Source organism: Misgurnus anguillicaudatus, chromosome 5, assembly GCF_027580225.2.
Source record: "Misgurnus anguillicaudatus chromosome 5, ASM2758022v2, whole genome shotgun sequence".
Lineage (NCBI taxonomy): Eukaryota > Metazoa > Chordata > Actinopteri > Cypriniformes > Cobitidae > Misgurnus > Misgurnus anguillicaudatus.
The window spans coordinates 28,492,757-28,515,624 of record NC_073341.2 but is presented as its reverse complement, the minus strand read 5'-3'; the positions used below and the strand labels follow the sequence as shown (position 1 = coordinate 28,515,624).

Below are 22,868 nucleotides of genomic sequence, written 5' to 3'. Positions count from 1 at the left end.
TTGTCTCCCACTCTGATAACTTAATTTTCCTTTTAACAGAATGACACTAAAATGCTGGAGATCATCAAGTACACGCACCTGTTCCTACAAAAGTTCTGCACAGGCAATCTGGAGAATCAGTTTCTCCTTCATAAACACCTCAACCTCTTTCTAACCCGTGGGGTGAGATTTTTTTTTAATGATATTTAAATTTATTAGTTAAGCAGGCCTATGCAGTTTATGCCAGAGTTTTCTTTAAACCTTAAAAGAAGAGGAGTTTTTTAAAAATCGTTCAAAAAAGACGCTTCGTGGCATAAATATATTTCATTTTAATGAAGAATAACTTGTTTATGTTTCTTTTTTGTGTGACATTGATTAAGTTAACCCCTAAGGCACAAACCCCATAAGACATTCTGAAATATATTGAAATGTTAAAAATATAATTCTCTGTTTGTTTGTTTTTGAAATTCTCAGCTCTTGGAGGCAGAGACATTGCAGCACATTTTCAGTAACAATTACCAGCTCTGTTCTGAGATCAGCGAGACTGTGCTGCATCATTTTATCCACTGCCTCGCCACCCATGGCCGCTACATCCAGTACCTCAACTTCCTGCACACAATCATTAAAGCAGAAGGGAAATACGTAAAGAAATGTCAGGACATGATCATGACTGAGGTTTGTCATTGTGACCTTGAGTTAAAATATCCAAATTACATTCAAATATACAAAAACACTTTTGTACTTTATACATTATCCCAAATGTTCCAACAATGTTTGAATCCAGATTTTTTTTTTTTACCAGTGTCTTTTGTTGTGTTGCCTATCAATGGTGTCATGTCCGCATTATTCTCGGTTTCTGCTTTAAAGCAACACTATGTAGTTTCCATGTAAAAATGACTTACAGCTCCCCCATGTGGTTGAAAAACGCAACAGTGCCTGGTATCAGACACTCTTCTGCAGGCAGGGGGAGGGGCGGGGCTGTGTTTCCTACCCTCCACCGCCACTTTCAGAGTGTGTTTGTAGCAGCTAGGAGGCTGCTCAGGTTGCAGCAACAGTAGAATTCATCCAGTTAAGAGTTATTCTATCACTGAAATAGTTTTAGAGACATTATTTAAAGGTAAAAAAACTACATAGTGTTGCTTCATGTGGCACTGCACAAACCAATCAGTGTATGACATCAAAGTGATACTTTGATGTCATACGGCGATTGATCTGTACTGCGTTGCATGCCGAATTTGTTGTAGCATCTAGCACGGCACTATGTTGGCTTACATTATAAAGTAATGGTTATAAAACCTTATATTATTACATCATTCATAAACATGATTTGTGAGTCCACACGATTTGATTTCCATTTGCAGTGGAGGTGAAGACCTCAACTCCCATCATTCCAGTATCACAGGATCATCAAGCTACGCCTCTGTTACTATTTTGTGATCTGTAGCAACAAAAATTACATATAGTACCTTTAATGAACAGTCAGATTAACAGTTAACTCTTTCCCCGCCATTGACGAATTATCTCGTCAATCCGCAATACTGCTATTATGACTTATTATCCGTGACTTATAAAACCCGGAAGTATCGCCCTAGGGCAAACAGCTGTTTGTCCATCTAAGTTTTGAGGATTGTCTGCGTCTGATCTTTATCAAAAGTTTTTTACAAAAATTTTATCATCTCAGCTTTTTGCTCAAAATTTGGTGTTTTTGAAGAAACCTACCCATATTTAAGAGGTTATAAAAAGAGAACTAATGAAGGTAGAATGAAACGTTTTTTGTTTGTTTGAAAGCAGAGGGTCTGTTCTTTAATTTAATGTATTGTATGTTTATATATTTAAAGAAGAACATTTTCTGGGAGGCATTAAACTTTTGTGAAAATCATGAAAAATGCTGACGGGGAAAGAGTTAAATGTGATTGAAAGTGATAAACAAAGGGACTTTTACTTATAGTTCATGGTATATACAGTTTCACGGATTTTGTTAGATAATTACTCTTTTTATTTTCAGCTTACAAGTGCGGGTGATGAAGTGGTCGTCTTCTACAACGATAAGGCATCGTTTGCCACCATGGTTGAACTGATGACACAAGCGAGGGAGGGAGTGACGGAGGACAGCCCTCTGCGTTATCATATCTCTCTGGTAGAGCTACTAGCTGCATGTGCGGAGGGTAAAAACGTCTACACTGAGATTAAATGCACATCTCTGCTGCCCCTAGAGGACATGGTGAGAGTGATCACGCATGAAGACTGCATCACAGAGGTAAGCGGCTGATGCCGAAAACACTCGGTTATACCTACCGCATGTGGTTTGTGGATTTTTGAAAGCTCTTTTGTGCCTTCCAGGTGAAGATTGCCTACGTAAACTTTGTCAACCACTGCTATGTTGACACAGAAGTGGAGATGAAGGAAATCTATACCAGCAATCACATCTGGAAGCTGTTTGACAACTTCACTACAGATATGGCCAGGGTAGGCCCACTGTTCAAACTGATTTATTGAATTTATTACTTCAGCGCTATTGGGAATCTTGTTCATTCTGTTTGTTTGGACTTCCAGGTGTGTTCGATCCGTGAGAAGCGTATGTCAGACACTGTGCTGGAGAAATATGTTATTCAGGTGGTTTTAGACACTATAAATGCCTTCTTCAGCTCTCCATTCTCGGAAAACAGCACCACTACAGAGGTAATCTTTCATAATCTTTTTGCAAGGAAACAAATTAAACAGCTTAACATAGGTTAAGGAGAGGAGCCCCCCTCCAATATGGAAGGGACTTACATAAAAATCGCTGGCATAAGTCCAAACTCTGGAAAAACTCTGTGACTCCACACATACTGTATAAATCACACTGGGTTCATTACACCTTCCCCAATAAAAAGGGTATCCATTCTTGCAACCCAACTTAACCCTTCGAGAAGCAAGGAACTCCAGACAATGTTAATTGTTGATTTGGGCAATTCATATTTGTCCAAATTTACTGTAAGACCTGCCTTTCCAAAACGAGAAAGCAGGTCAGCAACATGACGCAAATGCTGCTCCCATGAATCGCTAATAACCACCACGTCATCCAAATAAACCGTATAACTCCCTCCAAACCTGAAACAAACTTATTTATTAAGTCGCTGGATAACCCCTCAGATCTCCTGAGCTATGGGGTCAACAGAACCTGCCAGTAGCCCTTAAGCAGATCGAATTTACTAACAAATTTCACAATTCTCAATCAAAATTACAATAACAATGCTCAATGCGTAGGTGTGGAAATTAATTTGGTTTAGTCACTTCATTCAGATAAACTTTACCAGCAAGAAATGGGATGCCGGCCGGCTATAAACTGAAATTCAGCTTTAAGATCCAGATCATAGGGGAGGTACGCTTAAAATGTTGGCGAATGGGCTCGGCATCCCTGACATCATGCTTACTGTTAAATGAATCAACATTCAACAAGCGGATGTAAGGGACCACACTGGGCTTAGCATAAAAGAATTTGCTAGAAGTGTTAATAAATATGACAAAAAATTTTCAACAAATATTTTCAAAAATGTGTTATTTATATTTTAACATTCTCTATTCAAAAACTTCAAAACAATGCATGATTTGTTGGAATCTGACAAAACAAGACAGAACTACACATGTTTACGCAAAGCAAAAACAAGATCAATTTATGTTAAATATATGTGTTATTTTTTAATTTTGACATTGAGACAGACAGCTTTAAGATACTGTAGGCTAATGCAAAGGTTTATTATAATGTTACACAACATATACTGTACGTTTCCTCAACATTTAACCAAACATTCACTTCAGATTGAACAGTTTATAGGTCCTACCTGTGTGAATTCTTGTCAAAACAGATATTTGCGTGTGTGTGCATGGAGTTCAGACGTCAGCGTTAGGAACGCTTTTGAGTCTTGTCACTCTTAATAACTCTTTTAACATCAATCAGGTCCCGAACTTTATCTCTCTTAATTATTTTAACATCAAGCAAGTCCTGCAGTCTATTTTGTATCATTCCTTTATGCTTTAAAATACGAACAGAAATTGCGTGTTGCGTTAATCACGTGTTAATAAAATTTGTGGCGTTAAAATGAATTTGCGTTAACACATTATTAACATGTTAATTTTGACAGCCCTATTTTCATGTAAATGTAAATCCATCACGATAAAATAAGGTCTAAGAATGTAGTTTTCATATTACAAAACCTTTTAGCAGTAATGACTGTAATAATAAAAATGCAGTAACTGTAATTGTGACAAGAGTATGCAGCAGACCAACACAAACCTCAGTTTTTTGATAATTGTATGTATTAAAAATAATAATACTTTTTTTTTATTACAAATAAATGTAAACTGCTATAAAAAATATATTTTCACGTCCAGACACATCTCTAAAAAACTTTAAAGTGACTTCTTTAAAAGAAGACCAAAATTAGGCTTCTAGACCAAAACATGCCAGAGTTATATTAATTTGATGATGATGATGATGATGATATCTTATTCAGGCTCATCACACCACAGTCAAACAGCTGCTACAGTCCACCATGCGTCTGCTAGACTGTCCATGGCTGCAAGCACAGCAAAAAATCCAAGTAGAGGCCTGTATTCGAACTTTGGCTATGACAAGTAAGTTTACCTCCTTAAATAAGACCCTTTCTCTTATTTAATAAGACACACATGCACATTATTTAAAACTTTTCACACTGGGCTGTGCATTTTCATTTCTGGGTATACAGTAGTCTGCATGAGATGAGTCACACATGAAAGGTTTCAACTACTGTACAGTATGTGCTTTCATGCTTTGCACACTGTAAATTCCCCAAATTGACAAAATCACAATTTTTAAGAGCTACAGTGCTTCAAAAGTAATTTTTTTCTCACAAAAGCTTTGAAAGTGCTTAAACATGTTCTTGTTTTGTTACCCGTCTCTCCTCACAACAAAGATTCGCAGCATATCTCTACCGGTGGAGCTTGAAGCTCTTGTCAACATGATGTTAAGTCAGAGTAACTCCAACACACTGTCTCGCACCATCCTCACCAGTAAAAACCTGTCACGCCTCACACGGCCTTCTGCTCCCACCAACCCCTGGGACTACAAAAACATCATAGACAAACTACAGGTGTGTACTTGTGTGTGCATGCAATTGTAAGACACCATAGGTCAAAGCTTAAATTGTTTATTTGGGATGTGTTGGTCAATGTATATTTATTTGTGACATCAGGAAATCAGTAACACACTGGAGGAGCGTCTGATGCCTCTGGTTAACGCTGAGCTATCAGTGCTGGTGGATGTGCTACATCAGCCCGAGCTTCTCTTTATGGAAGGCACTGATGCACGGACACGTTGTGAATCGGGAGGCTTTATATCTAAGTGAGTCAGAACTGGTGACTTTAATGCTTTTTCAGTACTATTGGTTTGAAAACATGTGTTTGGATTTTTTACATTTTAATTAAGTTGGCGCCTCACTTTTGTGCAGACTGATTCAACACACTAAAGCCTTGATGAACTCGGATGAGAAGCTCTGCATCAAAGTCCTCAGAACTCTACAGGAAATGCTCATTCGGGAAATGGACTTCGATGAGAAGGTGAGATTAAGTGCAGCAAAACTTCTCCTTAACCAAACTAAATAATAATAGTAGCAATTAAAGGTTAATCTCTATTTATTATGCCACAGGGGTTTGCCTTGAGAAAGGTGTTGCTTCAAAACTACCTCTATACAAACAAAAAGAACATAAAGACAGAAGTTCCTGAACAAGGTGGTGGTAATTTTACCTTTCAGTATTACACAAATTACACCAGAATGGTTAATGCTAACTGGACGAACAATAGGCACTTCTTCGTGAGCTGATGTATTTTGGGTGTGTTTGTGAAGGTGGAGAGGTGGAGAGAGACTGGATTGCTGTTGCAGCATTACAATGCCGACTAGATAGAGAAGGCGGCACCAAACTCTTCATAGACCTCATAACCAGCACAAAGAATGAGAAGATCTTCCAGGAGAGCATACAGTTTGCCATATCTTTGCTGGAAGGGGGCAACACCGAGATCCAGGTGTGAATACAGTTACCATAAAGTCATGTTCATACACTTAATGACTTTAATTGCAGGTGAATGTACCAGTTATTGAATTAAGAGTTTATTACAGTTATGGCGCTTTTCTATTGCATAGTACCACACGGTTTGGTTTGGTTTGGGTCAGGTCGGGTCAGCTCACCTCACTTTGGCGTGGTTAGCTTTTCCACGAGTTTGGTATCACTTTGCAGTGGGAGGGATTATAGGCGTGTCGTTATATTTGCGCTGTCTACTGCTGTGACATCATACAAGTGAGAGCGTTGTTGTACATTCCCATATATTTATTATTTCTCAGTCCAGCACAAAATTAAAATTGGCCACCACAAATAGATGTTTGCACATCGCGTTTATCACTAACGTTACCTCTATCTCACATGACAGTTTCCGTTCAAAGACCCTTGGCGTCAGTCGACCCACTTCGCTGAGCCTCATTTAAGTAGCATTTAATGCTGACGTGCTCGTCGCGAATGTTCCGCCACAAACTGCAAGTTTGGAAAAAAATGCTTATGGTGTTCCTGATTCTCAACCTGTGGATGTTTTTCATCGCTAAAAGGGAGTTTGGGAACTTATAGCAGAGCACAGATGATAACATGTTTGCTCGAGTCAGCGCAAGGTATAGCTAATATTTTACATTATACCAATGACGCTGGTAGTGACGATTCTCTCAGACCAATCAGTGATCTAATGTGTTTTCGCATCACGTTTGGTATCAGCTTGGGTCGCGTGGAACCCCAACTGAGCTGGTACTAAAAAAGTATCGGGTACTATGTACTGCACCCAATGGAAAAGCTCCCAAAAGTAAGCTGACCCGTCCCAATCTAAAACAAACTAAATCGTGGGGTACTATGCAATGGAAAAGCGGCATTAGTCAATCTTCATCGCTAAAAGTGATGAGAGATTGAACTTATTATTTTGTGATAACAACCAACTGACTATACTATATCTTGACGTATATAACTGGTCACCAATATTGATTTAAAATGCAGGACTTTATACTGCCCTACAAAGCCAAAGCGCAGTAACTACGCATTTGGTCAAAATTAAGTTAAGGGTTGAAATGGGCTTTGTGAGATCTGTTGCGTCTTGTGACGAAGTCTCCTGGTTCAATTTTGTCCCATTTCAGAGAAATGTGTGTGCCAAAATTGCAGTTACGTGTTTGACTGGCTGGTGTAAAAAACTTTAAAGGCATTTTTCTCGGTTTCAGTGTTTGCGTAGTTACTGCACTTAGCCTTTGTAGGGCAGTATAGTAATTGTTGTTGTTACAAACTTTTAAGTAGCTTGGATGGGAAGACTAATATCACTAAAGCACAATATTCAGGAATATCACACACTGCTTTATTGTGACCAATCAGAATCGAGTAATCCAGAAAGGCATGTTATAAGATGTAGTTAATGTGACTTGACAAAGAGTTCTGAAATTTTCCAACATAGAAGAGAAAAATGAACAAAACATATAATTTATTTAATGTAATTAACTGTTTTTCCAGATATATGGACCTAACGCTGCATGTTTTCATTTAATTTTAGATGAATCAGTCTCCAAATGCAATAGAATAAAATTTCATTAATTTGAATAAATATTATTATTATTATTATTATTATTGAATGCATGATTTTATTTCTTAAACACCTGGAGGAAACTTATAAAAACAATTATGAACTGAAGAATATTCATGACATTGTTATAAAACTATTTGACTGAGTATTAAAGGAATAGTCTACTCATTTTCAATATTAAAATATGTTATTACCTTAACTAAGAACTGTTGATACATCCCTCTATCATCTGTGTGCGTGCAAGTAAGCGCTGGAGCGCGCTGCGACGCTTCGATAGCATTTAGCTTAGCCCCATTCATTCAATGCTGCCATTTAGAGATAAAGTTAGAAGTGACCAAACACATCAACGTTTTCCTATTTAAGACGAGTAGTTATACGAGCAAGTTTGGTGGTACTAAATAAAACGTAGCGCTTTTCTAAGCGGATTTAAAAGAGGAACTATATTTTATGGCGTAATAGCACTTTTGGGAGTACTTCGACTCGGCGCAGTAACACCCTCCCTCTCCCATTATGAGAGTGAGAAGGGGAGCGGACTTTTCAGGCGAGTCGAAGTACTCCCAAAAGTGCTATTACGCCATAAAATATAGTTCCTCTTTTAAATCCGCTTAGAAAAGCGCTACGTTTTATTTTGTACCACCAAACTTGCTTGTATAACTACTCCTCTTTAATAGGAAAAACGTTGATGTGTTTGGTCACTTCTAACTTTATCTCTAAATGGCAGCATTGAATGAATGGGGCTAAGCTAAATGCTATCGAAGCGTCGCAGCGCGCTCCAGCGCTTACGTGCACGCACACAGATGATAGAGGGATGTATCAACAATTCTTAGTTAAGGTAATAACATATTTTAATATTGAAAATGAGTAGACTATTCCTTTAACACTTAATGACATTTTAATGACAAATTATATTTGTACCACTGTAGTTGAGGTGAAGAAAAATATTAATGACACTGTTATAAAACTATCTGACAAGAGTATTAACACTTAATAACATTTTATTTAAATTGGTATCACTGGTAAAAGTGGTCAGTTGTGTTGTCTCGGTAATGTCAAGCTGTCATGACAAAGACATCTCAAACAATGTCATATTTGCATTAAAAAGTAGATAATTGAGGGAATGACACTTAACGACAGTTGTCATAAACATGCATAAAACCTTCTTCATGTTTGTAGCACGTGTCATGTCATGATTATGAAGGTGTCATGTCAGTCTTATGAACACCTCTTCAAGTAAAGTGTTACCAAACTGAATCCTGTTTATTTTACATGTTTTGACAGAACTCATTCTACAAACTCATGATGGGTGATAACAAGTCTGAGAAGTTTTTTAAAGTGCTGAATGATCGCATGAAGAATGCTCAGCTGGAAGTCAAATCCAACATTTCAGTCAATGTGGGGGAAATGAGCAACAAAGCTAAAGATGACAAGGATCTAGAGCCAGGTAAATCAAAGGAGAAAGCCACATGCATTACTTATTTCTGCTTATTGGATGATTGTGAAAGTGGAACCTTTAAGCAATAACATCATTTTGTGTTAACTTTAACATTTTTTAAATACTAGATGTAAATTATGCCTACACTTTTTATGAATTATGCATTAATGCATTGCTAATAAATGAAATAAACTTCAGTTTTTGGTGTTTGCTGCAGGTGGAGTGCCTTCCTTTGCTCAGCCTGAGCAGGCACCTCAACAGCCTGAGCAGCAGGAAGTCGAGACAGAAATGGGTCCGGTTGTCACCATCATGAAACCCATCCTACGCTTTTTACAGCTGCTCTGTGAAAACCACAATCAAGATCTTCAGGTCTGGCCAACCTCAGAAACTTGCTGAAGTGTTTGTTTTTTCTGGTCGGTTTATGAATTTATAGCTTAGTTTTGGTACCTCTCTGATGCCAAATTAAGTCAAACAAATTAAATCAACAAAGCTGTCTGTGACCACAGTTTGCAGAGTAGTCTGTAGTTTCTGCTTGATGTTGGCTGTTTAAAATCATGCCATGTATATGCCACAGCGTAATTGTATTGTGTACATAGTAGATTGTCTAAGGCCGTGGTCTCCAACATGGTGCCCAGGTTGCCCGCACGAAGTCTGTGAGTTGTCCGCCAAAGCACGTTCTGTTAATAGCCTCAATTTTAATATTTATTTATTACATATTTTTATATGGTTTCTTTTATGTATGTTAACATTTTAAATAATGATAAAACATATCAACAAGTAAAATAAAATAAAACCAACAAGTAAAACTTTAAAAAGTAAAAGTTTTGAATGGACTATTTAAAAAAAGTAGCCCTGCAGACTGTTTATATCCATTGTGGTAGCCCTTGCTCACAAAAAGGTTGGAGAACTCGTGTCTATGGCTATATACCATAATACTGCCCTGCTTTTGTGTGTACATTGAGTTAAACCTCATCCTTCGGTCATATTTTTAAACATGTTATTTCTGTATGTTAATATATTTTTTCACTTTCACCTTAGAATTTTCTTCGCAGTCAGAGCAACAAAACAAACTACAATCTGGTGTGTGAAACGCTCCAGTTTCTGGACATCATGTGTGGAAGCACAACAGGTGGACTGGGTCTGCTGGGTCTTTACATTAATGAGAATAATGTAGAGCTGATCACACAGACCCTGGAGACGCTCACAGAGTACTGCCAGGGACCCTGCCAGGAGAACCAGGTCAGATAATCAATCACAGATACTGCTGAGTGAGAGCTTTTTTTAAATAAAAAATGTAGCTACTTAAAGTCACCATGAAATTGAAATGAAAAACTTTACATTTTTATGGACAGTGCTCTTCATTATTATTATTATTATTTTTTTTAATCATGTGCCCTTATAATCTTTAATCAAAAACGTTAACCTCCTCCTCTTCTTAAAACGATATCTCTCTTCATCTCCTGTTACGAGGAATGCCACAAGGGCGCGGCTATCGGAAAATTGATTTTGCCCGGGATTAGCAATTGCCACGATTAGCAATTAGCAACATGGCTCAAATTCCAATGATCCAATCAGTTCTCAATGGACAAAATCAAGTCCCGCTCATTTCAAAAGCTCTTTCACTCTGATATACATCACGCTACATAAAAGAAGACAGTCAGTGCTTCTGTTTCATGGTGACTTTAAAAATCATTCTGATCAAGTTCATGGTTATAATAAAGTTTTTTTTATTTAAGCTAAATAAGTTGAGCAGCTCATCTTCTTGCTAAATTCAGGAAGTTGCATTTATTTGTTCTCTTTTCCTAAAGACGTGCATTGTTTCTCACGAGTGCAATGGCATTGACATCATCACAGCCTTGATACTGAATGACATCAGTCCACTGTGCCGTTACCGTATGGAGCTGGTGTTGCAGCTCAAGGTGAGCTTTAGGCCTTGTTTACACACTATCCTTGCTTTAAATTACAAATTGCTGTGGCATCGTTTTTTCAGCTCAATTGGTAGAGCATTGCATCGGCATCGCAAAGGTCATGGGTTTGATTCCATGAAGATGTATACTTTTAATGCACTGTACTGTAGGTTGCTTTGGATATAAACATCCACCATATGTGTTAAAGGAACACGCCCACATTTTGGGAATTTAGCTTATTCACCGTATCCCCCAGAGTTAGATAAGTCCATACATACCTCTCTCATCTCCGTGCGTGCTGTAACTCTGTCTGACGCAGCCCCCGCTAGCTTAGCTTAGCACAAAGACTGGAAGTGGGTGGCTTTAGCTAGCATACTGCTCCCAATAAGTGACAAAATAACGCGATAATTTTCCTATTTATGTGTTGTGATTTGTATAGTCAAACCGTGTACAAATAACAAGGTGATATGAGACACAGCGATCTTTTAACAGTATACATACTGAGAACTATATTCTCTGAAGACGAAGCACTGCCGCATGGGCGGAGTGATTTGCACAATTCTGACCGAACTCTCTGCTCCTCACCAGGGGCTTCTCGTGTGCTGCGAGCAGATCACTCCGCCCATGCGGCAGTGCTTCGTCTTCAGAGAATATAGTTCTCAGTATGTATACTGTTAAAAGATCGCTGTGTCTCATATCACCTTGTTATTTGTACACGGTTGACTATACAAATCACAACACATAAATAGGAAAATGATCGCGTTATTTTGTCACTTATTGGGAGCAGTATGCTAGCTAAAGCCACCCACTTCCAGTCTTTGTGCTAAGCTAAGCTAGCGGGGGCTGCGTCAGACAGAGTTACAGCACGCACGGAGATGAGAGAGGTATGTATGGACTTATCTAACTCTGGGGGATACGGTGAATAAGCTAAATTCCCAAAATGTGGGCATGTTCCTTTAATGTAACTATATCCTCAGGATAACGCCTCTAAGCTCCTGCTCGCTCTGATGGAGAGTCGTCATGATAACGAAAATGCAGAGAGAATCCTCTTTAACCTTCGACCTCGGGAACTGGTCAGTGTGTCACATGGTTGTTAAATGTGAATTACAAGTATGAATTGTAATAGTCTAACAATAGTGGGCTTTTTGTCTTCAGGTGGAGGTGATAAAAAAAGCTTACTGGCAAGAGACAGAATGTGAGGAGGGGGAAGTGTCACCGCGAGAAGTCGGACACAACATCTACATCCTGGCACTACAGGTGGGCCATTGCATTGTAGTGGTTAACTTGCAAAATAATCCAGTATCATTTTTGTTAAAGATTGCATGGGGCAATAGTTACCCGAACACCAATACATTTATCAAGAATTGTATTACTATTATAATTTCTTAGGCATTTCCTATACATTGTACTTGCTAGTATGATTATTGACCTGTATGAACACAGTTGTTTATTGTTAAGCGTAAAGACCGAATTACATTTATCGGCACTAGTTCCGATTTTAACCGCTGAAATAAAAAATATTGGTTAATATTTCAAGTGGTCTATTTTGTAATATGGCAGTTCTGTTTTAGATGCTCTGATGATGAAATGTTGCTTCTGTTTCTGCAGCTTGCCCGACACAACAAAACGCTTCTCACGCTGCTCAAACCACAAAAGAAGATGAACGGTGAAGGAGAGGAGAGCATCTCCTCTATGGTGACTTTTAAATATGGATGGTAGCTGTTTCATTAAGAAATTTTTGAATAATCTACTTATAAAATACTTTTGCTTGCTTTTACTGTAGCTCACCTTGAACAAGCAGGAGGAATCAAAAGAGGATCCTTTAGAATACTACGACCATAAAACATCTAACATTGAGGTCAGTTGAGGTCAAAATGTCTCAGCTGTTGTAATCTTTTTGCACATACTGTACAGTACTGCTGTATGTCATCCAAATAACTAACAACTGCACCAAGAATGAAGTAAAATGGTTATGAAGGTTATGATAGATAAAAGATTGTTAGATTATTATAGAGAGTAAAAATAAAACATTTAAATGAAAGTTTAGCTCAGGGTTTTTTAAACTGGTGTCTAGGGACCCCAAAGAAGGTCTTCTAAGGGGTTCCCCAAAAAATTTCAAATTAATTAAAGGAACAGTATGTAAGAAATTTATATCAATTAATCATAAAATGACCCTGATATGTCACTAGACATAAGAAATAATTTTCATTTCAAATACTCATATCACTGACAACAGTGGTCTGGCCAGGATATTGTCATTTAAAAAGTGGAGTTGCAGCCTTCAACTGATGTTTATGTTGTCATTTTCTGTATTGGCCACCAGTTGTGTGATTGCAGTACCAGTTTTAGCCACAAGTTTTGTGATTGCAATACCAGTTTGGCCACAATCCTACATACTGTTCCTTTAAATTGTAGGTCTGCATGTAGCAAATTAATTAAATTTGGAAACAATATGTGACCCTGGACCATAAAATCTGTCATAAGTAGCACAGGTCGGGTATATTAGTAACCCAGCATTGGGTCAGTTTTAACACAGCGGTGTGTTCGGTCCAATATTTACTCATTGTGGGTTAAAAATAACCCAAATAATTGTGACGTAGGAGCAGGCTTCACTCAATTTCTTATTTATGTTATGAGAGTGCTTGACCAAACATACAGCGGGGAGAATAAGTATTTGACACATCAGAATTTTTATCAGTAGGGGGATCAGTAAGTGAGCTATTGGCACAAAATTTCCACCAGATGTGTCCATCAAGCCAAATATTGAATTCATACAATGAAAACAGAACATTTAAGTATACAAGTTGAGTCATAATTATTATATCGCAAAAGGATAATCATATTTTTTTTTAGCTCACACTGCAATTTTTTTTTACTTTTGTTTTGTTTTTAGTACAAATATCTAAGAATTCTTAAATCAATATACATTTTCTTGATAAGCAAACAAGTCTAGTTTTTAGCAAAAAAAGTTTCAAATTTAAGTGAATTTGTCCTTAAAGGCGGAGTCCATGATGTTTGAAAGCCAATGTTGATATTTGAAATCACCTAAACAAACACGCCCCTACCCCAATAGAATCTGGACCTTCTGTTGATAGACCCGCCCCACACATACGCAACCCGGCATTTGATTTGATTTGATTGGCTATAAGTGTGTTTTGGTAGTCGGCCCGTCTCCTTTTCCAACGCGTTTTTCAAACATCGTGGACTCCGCCTTTAAGACAAGCAAAAAATCTTCCAATGGGGTTAGCACATTTTCTTGAATTAAATGTTTAGGAAAATTAGATTTTTTTTTGTCTAAAAACTAGACTTATTTTCTTAGGTTATTTTGCATATCAAGATATTATTGATATGATTTAAAACTGGTTGTGTAAGTTGCAAAATAACTTGCATTGGAATATCACATGCAGATCGTGCGTGAGGACCGCAGCATGGAGCAGATCGTGTTTCCTGTTCACCCCATTTGCGAGTTTTTGACAGAGGAGTCAAAGTTTCGTGTGTTCACCACCACAGAGCTAGACGAGCAGGGCAGCAAAGTCCCACATTTCTTTGAACAGACCCAATTCCTGCACAATGAAATGGAGTGGCAGAAAAAACTTCGCAGTAAGTTTTGGCCCTAAACTGTGAGAATGTAAGAAATTTAAGAAAGAGCTACATCTCATCTTTTAACTCATCCTATATAGTTAAAACTGTGCTATACTGTACTGCAACATGTTTCAGTTATAGTGACTCAGGAGCAGTTTGCCAAATGTAAATCCTTTGACACCGATGATAAATTACTTCTTTAAAGCAAATCAAGCAATATATTATAGGAGATTATATATTATATAGGGGATTTCTGGGCTATTGACACAAATTTCCACCAGATGTAGCCATCAAGCTAAATATTGAATTCATACAAAGAAATCAGAAAATTTAAGTATACAAGTTGAGTCTTAATAAATAAAATGAAATATAACAACAGTCCCAATAATATATATTATATTTATTATTATTATTATTATTATAATTTTAAAAAAGTATCTGCCAGGGTTGGGACTGTTGTTATATTTAGTATTTAATATTTGGGTATTTAGTGTTTTTCCATTAGGTCTGTATATTTATGCATCGATGTTTATGTGTTACCCAAGATATGCAAATGAGCACAGGCTATTTTCTCTGTGTACAATGCATCTTTATTTACTATTGATAAATAAACCAATATATGAAAATTTAGGAACGTGGAATGTTGTATTGGCTCATTGATTATGTATTGAAATATAATGATCTGTATAATATTTTTTAGGTATGCCAGTATTGTTCTGGTTCTCCCGCCGAATGTCTCTTTGGGGCACCATATCCTTCAATCTGGCTGTCTTCATCAACCTCATCATTGCTTTGTTTTACCCGCACGATACTGATCAAATCGGTAAGTTCCCAGTATGTTTGTATGAATTAATGTACAGTATTAATGTGTAGCTTTATAGCATTGATTAGAAGTACCATGTCTTTTTTAACAATTTCAACTATTTCAAACCAACATCTTGTTTTATTTCACTCCAATTACACTAACATGCTGTATGCACAATATAGTTTTAGATGCAAATGTTATTTTACTTGAGTTTTAACAGTCTCTTGTGCTTTCAGGTACCATAGACTCATCAATGCTGATTATGATGTTTTGGGGTTTTTCCGGACTGGCTGTCGTGGGTTTGTTATCTAAGCGTTATGGGTTCCAGGCTCTCACCGTCACCATCACTCTGCGGTGCATCTATCACTTCGGCATCGGACCCACGCTCTTCCTGTTGGGGGGTCTCAATGTAAGAATTCGCTGATCTGGTGCGCTTCAACAGAAGCAAACATCTTTTGTACAGAAGAGAGTTGACCTTTTTAACCCTATCTTTTTTCTTTAAACAGTTGATCAATAAGATTGTGTTTGTGGTGAGCTTTGTGGGAAATAACGGCACTTTCATCATGGGTTACAAAGCCATGGTAATGGATGTTGAGTTCCTGTACCACGTGGTCTACGTGGTGATCAGTACTCTGGGGTTGTTTGTCCATGAACTCTTCTATAGCCTATTGCTGAGTATTAGCTTGTTATTATAATTTATTGCATGTTCATTCCACATCATCTCATGTTCCTCTTTATCTCCTTCAGCTGTTTGATCTGATCTACCGCGAGGAGACACTCCTAAACGTCATAAAGAGCGTCACGCGCAACGGACGTTCGATTCTTCTCACAGCTGTTCTGGCCATCATCCTGGTCTACCTTTTCTCCATTGTGGGCTTTCTGTTCCTCAGGAATGACTTTATCATGGAAGTGGATCATCTTGCTGCCCCAGATACAGGTATACAGTTTACACTTGTAATGTCGAGATGGGGGTTGATAGGCTTTCTAACGTGCACTTACAGATCAATAAAGCAAGTGCTGCTTTATTATTACATCATCTGTACTTTTAATATTGAGATTTGTGAATGTCTAACAGGAGCAGATGACTCTATGGAAAGCTGCGGTGCAGATGGAGTAGATTGCACAGAGGAAACCGGTTTGGTTGCACCAGCAGAGGGTGAGAGACGAAAATCCAAACTTTTAACCAACCTGCACTGTAACCAAACTCCAACTAAAGTATAAACAAATTTAGGATGAGCTTACGTGGAACAGTATCATCATAAATACAAAATTACGAGAATTTAAAGGTGGGGTGCACGATTTTTAAGAAACGCTTTGGAAAAGAGAGTCAGGCGGAGTACCAAAACACACTCATAGCCAGCAGTAAGGGGCGTGTCTACTTACGACATCATTGCCTGGGTTGGGTATGTAAGGGGCGGGTCTATGAAAAGAAGGTCCAGATTCTATTAGGGTAGGGGCGTGTCTGTTTAGGTGATTTCAAATGTCAACATTGGCTTTCAGGGATCGTGCACCCCGCCTTTAAAATGATTTGAAGCATCATGCGTGCGTATTTTTTGGTTTAGTATTGTAAGTGTGAAAATGGCATCACCACTCAGCAATGTGTAAAATTTTGTGGCGTTGCAGAAGAGGAAGATAACACTGAAAGAGCTTGTGACACTCTTCTGATGTGCATTATTACTGTACTGAATCATGGGCTGAGGAATGGAGGAGGTGTGGGAGATGTTCTGCGCAAACCATCTAAAAATGTACGAAGACCCACATTCACATAAAACTTATACAAATGCCGCAAATACTCATACATGACTTGAATCTAATAAAATGTTCATCATCCTACAGGAGCCCTTGTTCCCTGCTCGGGTGGTTTATGACCTTCTCTTTTTCTTCGTTGTGATCATCATCGTCCTCAATTTGATCTTCGGTGTGATTATCGACACTTTCGCTGACCTCCGTAGTGAAAAACAGAAGAAGGAGGAAATCCTGAAGACCACCTGTTTCATCTGCTGTATGACTTGATACATTCTGATGATGTCATTGTCTGTTTATTGTGCATATGCTTAAGTTTGGGGTTAAGATTTAAAACAAATTAAACCCAAAAATAAATTATTAGAGATCAGAAAACCAAAATGGATTTTTTTGTGTTCTGATTTCTGTTTTGACAGGTCTTGAGAGGGACAAGTTTGATAATAAAACCGTTTCATTTGAAGAGCACATTAAACTAGAGCACAACATCTGGAACTACCTCTATTTCATTGTCCTTGTGCGAGAGAAAAACAAGACTGACTACACTGGCCCAGAGAGCTACGTGGCCCACATGATAAAGGTAAATGTTAAAATGGATACTTATGGTTCTAGGCTACGATCCATATTTCTTTACACGCTATCATTGTAGTAATAGAAACTTATACATTTTTTTTACTATTTCATACTTTACCACGTGCAAGGATGACACATTTTAATTTATTAAAATAGAATTTTAATGACAATTTCTGTTACTTTTTGAATTATTAATTATGTAGTGTAGTGCAATAATTAAGTCATTTAGGGACATGCTACAGTATATGGTATATAGACCTTTTGCGAGTCGACGTCACAGTTACGTCACACGCGCAATGTAGTGGCAGAAAAACAGTGGAAATGAATTAGACATGAGTGAAATGAACAATATAACTCACTAGAAATGTTTTGTTGTGCTGTTGAGTGTCAGAATAGGAATGCCAAAATAGATGACCTTCATTTTTATGGTATACCGTCGTCGAAGACACCATTTGAAGATAAACGTAGGTGTTTATGGTTGCAATAAGCCCTCAACCGGACACACTGGAGTGATGAAATCATCTCAAAATCTTTTAATAATTTGAATAGAAAATAATTAGTGAAGATATCCGGTGTTCTGTCGAAGTCTGTTCCCTCTATGTGTCTCTTATAGCGTTTTATCACGTTACGTTTATAATTTGTTTAGAAAGATTAAAGATTTGAATGAGTTCATAATATCAATAATATTACCATTTATTAAAGTTTTCATATTTTTTTAGTTTTCTATTACTTCTTTTTACCTTCTATCTTAGCCTATGTCTTCTTCCTGTTTGTTCTAAATGATGGTGTTTACTAATAATATATAAACATAGCACACACACACACACGATATAAAGTGTTAATAATATATAAACAGGCCTATACAAATGAATTTGTATGTAAACATAATAGTTTTAGAACAAACACGTAGGCTATAAATATAAGGAAGAAATTGAAAACAGGAAAATGATGAAATATTTAATAAATGATATTATACAGAATACATGCACACATATCAGTAGCCAAGCCATTTAAACTTTTAATTTATTTTAAAAATAAACATAACTTGGTGAAAATGTTATAAGAAACATTACACTTAAGAGAAATATAGGGGAAACAGACTTCTACAGAACACCGGATCCATAAAAATCACAGTTTAACGCTAAAACACTTCACACCGCTATTGCAGAGCTGTCACTTTCTGCCACCAGTTGGGATCCGCCCACAAAAAACGTCATCTCTGTTTGCAAACATGCAAAAGGTCTCTATACAATCGTTTTTAAAGAGCCCCTATTATGTTGCTTAAAGGAATAGTCTACTCATTTTCAATATTAAAATATGTTATTACCTTAACTAAGAATTGTTGATACATCCCTCTATCATCTGTGTGCGTGCACGTAAGCGCTGGAGCGCGCTGCGACGCTTCGATAGCATTTAGCTTAGCCCCATTCATTCAATGGTACCATTTAGAGATAAAGTTAAAAGTGACCAAACACATCAACGTTTTTCCTATTTAAGACGAGTAGTTATACGAGCAAGTTTGGTGGTACAAAATAAAACGTAGCGCTTTTCTAAGCGGATTTAAAAGAGGAACTATATTTTATGGCGTAATAACACTTTTGGGAGTACTTCGACTCGGCGCAGTAACATCCTCCCTCTCCCATTATGAGAGTGAGAAGGGGAGTGGACTTTTCAGGCGAGTCGAAGTACTCCCAAAAGTGCTATTACGCCATAAAATATAGCTCCTCTTTTAAATCCGCTTAGAAAAGCGCTACGTTTTATTTTGTACCACCAAACTTGCTCGTATAACTACTCGTCTTAAATAGGAAAAACGTTGATGTGTTAAGTCACTTCTAACTTTATCTCTAAATGGTACCATTGAATGAATGGGGCTAAGCTAAATGCTATCGAAGCGTCGCAGCGCGCTCCAGCGCTTACGTGCACGCACACAGATGATAGAGGGATGTATCAACAATTCTTAGTTAAGGTAATAACATATTTTAATATTGAAAATGAGTAGAATATTCCTTTAAGAGAACATAATTTTGTGTATTTGGTGTAATACAATGTGTTCATGTGGTTTATGGTTCAAAAAACACTTTGTGTTCCACATATCATATATTATTGTTGTTCTAGCGTAGAGCAAATATGGCGCTCCTTACCATATTTGGAAGATCATCTTCCAATAGAAGATAATATCGTCTTTACTACCTTATCAATATAAGCCTGAATCTGATACAGAAAATGGAGATGACCAAGCTGAATTTTGCCAGTGCAGCTTGAGCAGAACGTAACAGATTGGTAAAGATACCTAAACATAAAAGCATGTCTGCATTTGTGACTGTAGAAACGAAAAACAAGCGCTACTCTACACTGGTCAAAACTTGTGTTTGAATCATGGTTTAAATAGTCAAAAATTCTTTAAATATAAAAAAACATAGGCTACTTACAGGCTGTGAGTTAAAAGCGGGAGGAATTATGATAATGTACAGTGAGTCCACGTCTACCAGTTGCGTAATTAAACGGTTACCTACAATCCTGAAGTTCATTGTAATCCAAGAAAAGATACTGTAATTCAGTTGGAGACGAAAACTTGAGTCATCGTAGACTTTGGGATTTGTAACTTTGCAGATTGTAGTTTGTACTAACACACACTTACACACCAAAAGAATGCAAAATCATATAAAGGAAAATAGAGGCTCTTTAAAGCAGTGGTTTTCAATCTTGTCCTAGGGGACCCACAGCTCTGCATATTTTGTATGTCTCCCTTAACTGACACACCCAGTTCTGTTCATGGATCTCTCCCTTAATGAGCTGATGATCTGAATCAGGTGTGTTAGATAAGGGAGACATGCAAAATGTGCAGGGCAGTGGGTCCCCTAGGACAAGATTGAAAACCACTGCTTTAAAGGAAAACACCACATTTTTTTAATATTTTACTATGTTCTTACCTTAACTTAGACGAATGAATACATCCCTATCTTTTTCAATGCATGCACTTAATCTTTGTACAGCGTGTTGTGAATGTGTTGGCGTTTGGCCTGGCTCCATTCATTCCTTGGGATCCAGGCGGGGATGGATTTGGAGGCCACCAAACACTTCCGTGTTTTCTCTATTTAAAGAGTTACACAAGTATGGTGGTACAAAATAAAACATGGTGATTTTTTTAAGGGGATAAAAAATGAGAAACTATATTGTATGGCGGAAGAGCACTTAGTTTGCAGCACTTTGACCTCGGGCGCGTAGTAACATGCCTAGTCCTCGCTCAAATTTCCATCAATATTACTGCATCTGAGGTCAAAGTGCTGCAATTTAGGTGCTCTCCCGCCACGCAATATAGTTCTTATTTTTTGTTCACTTAGAAAATCGTCACGTTTTATTTTGTGCCACCATACTTACTTGTGTAACTACTCATGTAACAGTCTTTGAATGGGGAAAGCATGGAGGTGTTTGGTGGCTTCTAAATTCATCCCTGTTTGGGGTTTTCCTTTAATAGTGTATTTTAAAATACCATGGTTTTTAAAAGCATTCTCTGGATACTTGTTCTGTAACTCAACCATTTGGCTCGACACCAAAAAAACATACTGATCAAATGTATAACTTAATGCACTATAATTTGGGTCAAACAAAAACATCAGCCAATGGCATAAATGTAAATACCAGCCTATGATTGAGGCACTCATTCAGTGATGTCATCTCCTCTTTTAGAATAAGAACCTAGATTGGTTCCCGCGCATGCAGGCCATGTCCCTTGTTGTAACAGAAGGAGATGGAGAACAGAATGAGATGAGGAACCTCCAGGACCGTCTCAGCTCCACCATGAATGTTGTCACACAACTCACAGGCCAATTAATAGAGCTGAAAGAACAGGTATTTTTCTCAATATCACTCAATACATACCAGTTGCCACATAAAAAGGTTAGAGCAAATGCGTAACATTTGCACCCACAAAATGTGTGGAGTAGTTTTTGGAACCAATGAGATCTAATGGTGAGCAGGGCTATCCATAAAGCAAGAAATCAACAAATGGTACTGTTACTTGTAGATGCTTCTGCTTTAAGCAAATGTTTTTATTTTTATATGTTTGGTATAATTAATGTTCTTAATGTATCCAATTTTGTTATACTAAATTCAGAATCTTATTTAATAATTGTTTGTTTGTGTGTTTAGATGACCGAGCAGAGAAAGAGAAGGCAGAGAATGGGTTTTGTGGATGTTCAGTCTGGCCCGAACCCTGGCATGCCCCTCCCTCCTAGTGCTGCTGGGGGAAATAATCAGGCCTTTAAGTCCTAACTCCCCCAAATAATCCTTTATAAACTTTATAGGAGCAATAATGGGATTCATTTCTCCTGATGTTCTTCTCAATCCAACAATGGTGGTTACATTTTAAACTGAATGTCTGATTGGATCTACACGTCCACAGAAGCACTACTGACCCGATCGTTTGGTTGTTCTTTGAGGGGCTGATGCTTTTAATATTTTTTTTATATATAAAGCTTTTATTTAGTTTTTTAGCAACCTTTGGTTGAGATATTTAAAATGTTCATTTATTTAAAATTCATGGCTGTACAGATTATGTAAGGCAGGTGAAGATGCACAAGCTGAATAATCTTGCATCATGCACCTGTCTGGATATGAATGTAATGAGAACTCAGAAGTGTTTTGAATGTGATGATATGATAGTAAATTAACCATACATGAAGTCTTTACCACATGTATGTTAAATTATGTAATGCCAATATCAGGTTTAAGAATTTAGTTATAGTATACAGCGGGTATATCTGCTATGAAATAGTTTATAAATGGGATTATGCATAGCAGTGTACTAAATTGTGAATAAGTTTATACTGTTTTAAGTGCCTAATATCACATCTGTCAAACAAACGTAAACTGACTGTTCAGGAAAATAACACATTTATCTGTTATAGAAACAGCAGTCTGATGTAAGAATACTGTAGCGCAGGTGTCTTGTGCTTTTAATAGACATACGAATATATGTGCATATTTATATGACTGTATTTTAATCATGTATTGCGTGACCAAGATTAAGTTATATATCATCTTTTACTATGGATCATTTATAATGGGGCCACAAAAGAATGCTGGAACATACTTGTATTTTGGCCTTTTATCCTTTATAACCAATTCATCTGTAGTATTAATGTCAATTTAAGAACTCATTTACATTATGTTACTTATTGTTTATGTTGAAATGGTGAGCCTTAAAATAAAACATTAGCCTTTCGACATACAGTA

At 37.3% G+C, this 22,868-nt stretch overlaps 1 protein-coding gene across 5 annotated transcripts in view; it reads left to right on the top strand.

Moving 5' to 3' along the window:
- itpr3 (inositol 1,4,5-trisphosphate receptor, type 3) overlaps positions 1-22,868 on the top strand; it is a 44,811-nt gene extending 21,943 nt beyond the window's left edge. For 3 of the 5 annotated variants that reach the window (XM_073867913.1, XM_073867912.1, XM_073867909.1), the window contains 30 exons: positions 40-162; positions 454-654; positions 1,985-2,236; positions 2,320-2,445; positions 2,533-2,658; positions 4,473-4,593; positions 4,906-5,087; positions 5,190-5,338; positions 5,445-5,553; positions 5,643-5,730; positions 5,841-6,016; positions 8,873-9,035; positions 9,244-9,395; positions 10,065-10,265; positions 10,835-10,945; positions 11,911-12,006; positions 12,089-12,190; positions 12,542-12,628; positions 12,717-12,791; positions 14,341-14,533; positions 15,216-15,338; positions 15,557-15,729; positions 15,827-15,994; positions 16,071-16,257; positions 16,396-16,476; positions 16,944-17,065; positions 17,157-17,322; positions 17,480-17,640; positions 21,321-21,482; positions 21,783-22,868. In XM_073867913.1, coding sequence (XP_073724014.1) covers positions 40-162; positions 454-654; positions 1,985-2,236; positions 2,320-2,445; positions 2,533-2,658; positions 4,473-4,593; positions 4,906-5,087; positions 5,190-5,338; positions 5,445-5,553; positions 5,643-5,730; positions 5,841-6,016; positions 8,873-9,035; positions 9,244-9,395; positions 10,065-10,265; positions 10,835-10,945; positions 11,911-12,006; positions 12,089-12,190; positions 12,542-12,628; positions 12,717-12,791; positions 14,341-14,533; positions 15,216-15,338; positions 15,557-15,729; positions 15,827-15,994; positions 16,071-16,257; positions 16,396-16,476; positions 16,944-17,065; positions 17,157-17,322; positions 17,480-17,640; positions 21,321-21,482; positions 21,783-21,905 — 4,299 coding nt within the window. In that variant the 3' untranslated portion in view covers positions 21,906-22,868. The remainder of the gene's footprint in view (positions 1-39; positions 163-453; positions 655-1,984; positions 2,237-2,319; positions 2,446-2,532; positions 2,659-4,472; positions 4,594-4,905; positions 5,088-5,189; positions 5,339-5,444; positions 5,554-5,642; positions 5,731-5,840; positions 6,017-8,872; positions 9,036-9,243; positions 9,396-10,064; positions 10,266-10,834; positions 10,946-11,910; positions 12,007-12,088; positions 12,191-12,541; positions 12,629-12,716; positions 12,792-14,340; positions 14,534-15,215; positions 15,339-15,556; positions 15,730-15,826; positions 15,995-16,070; positions 16,258-16,395; positions 16,477-16,943; positions 17,066-17,156; positions 17,323-17,479; positions 17,641-21,320; positions 21,483-21,782) is intronic. The other 2 variants (XM_073867911.1, XM_073867910.1) reach the window with 2 other exon arrangements.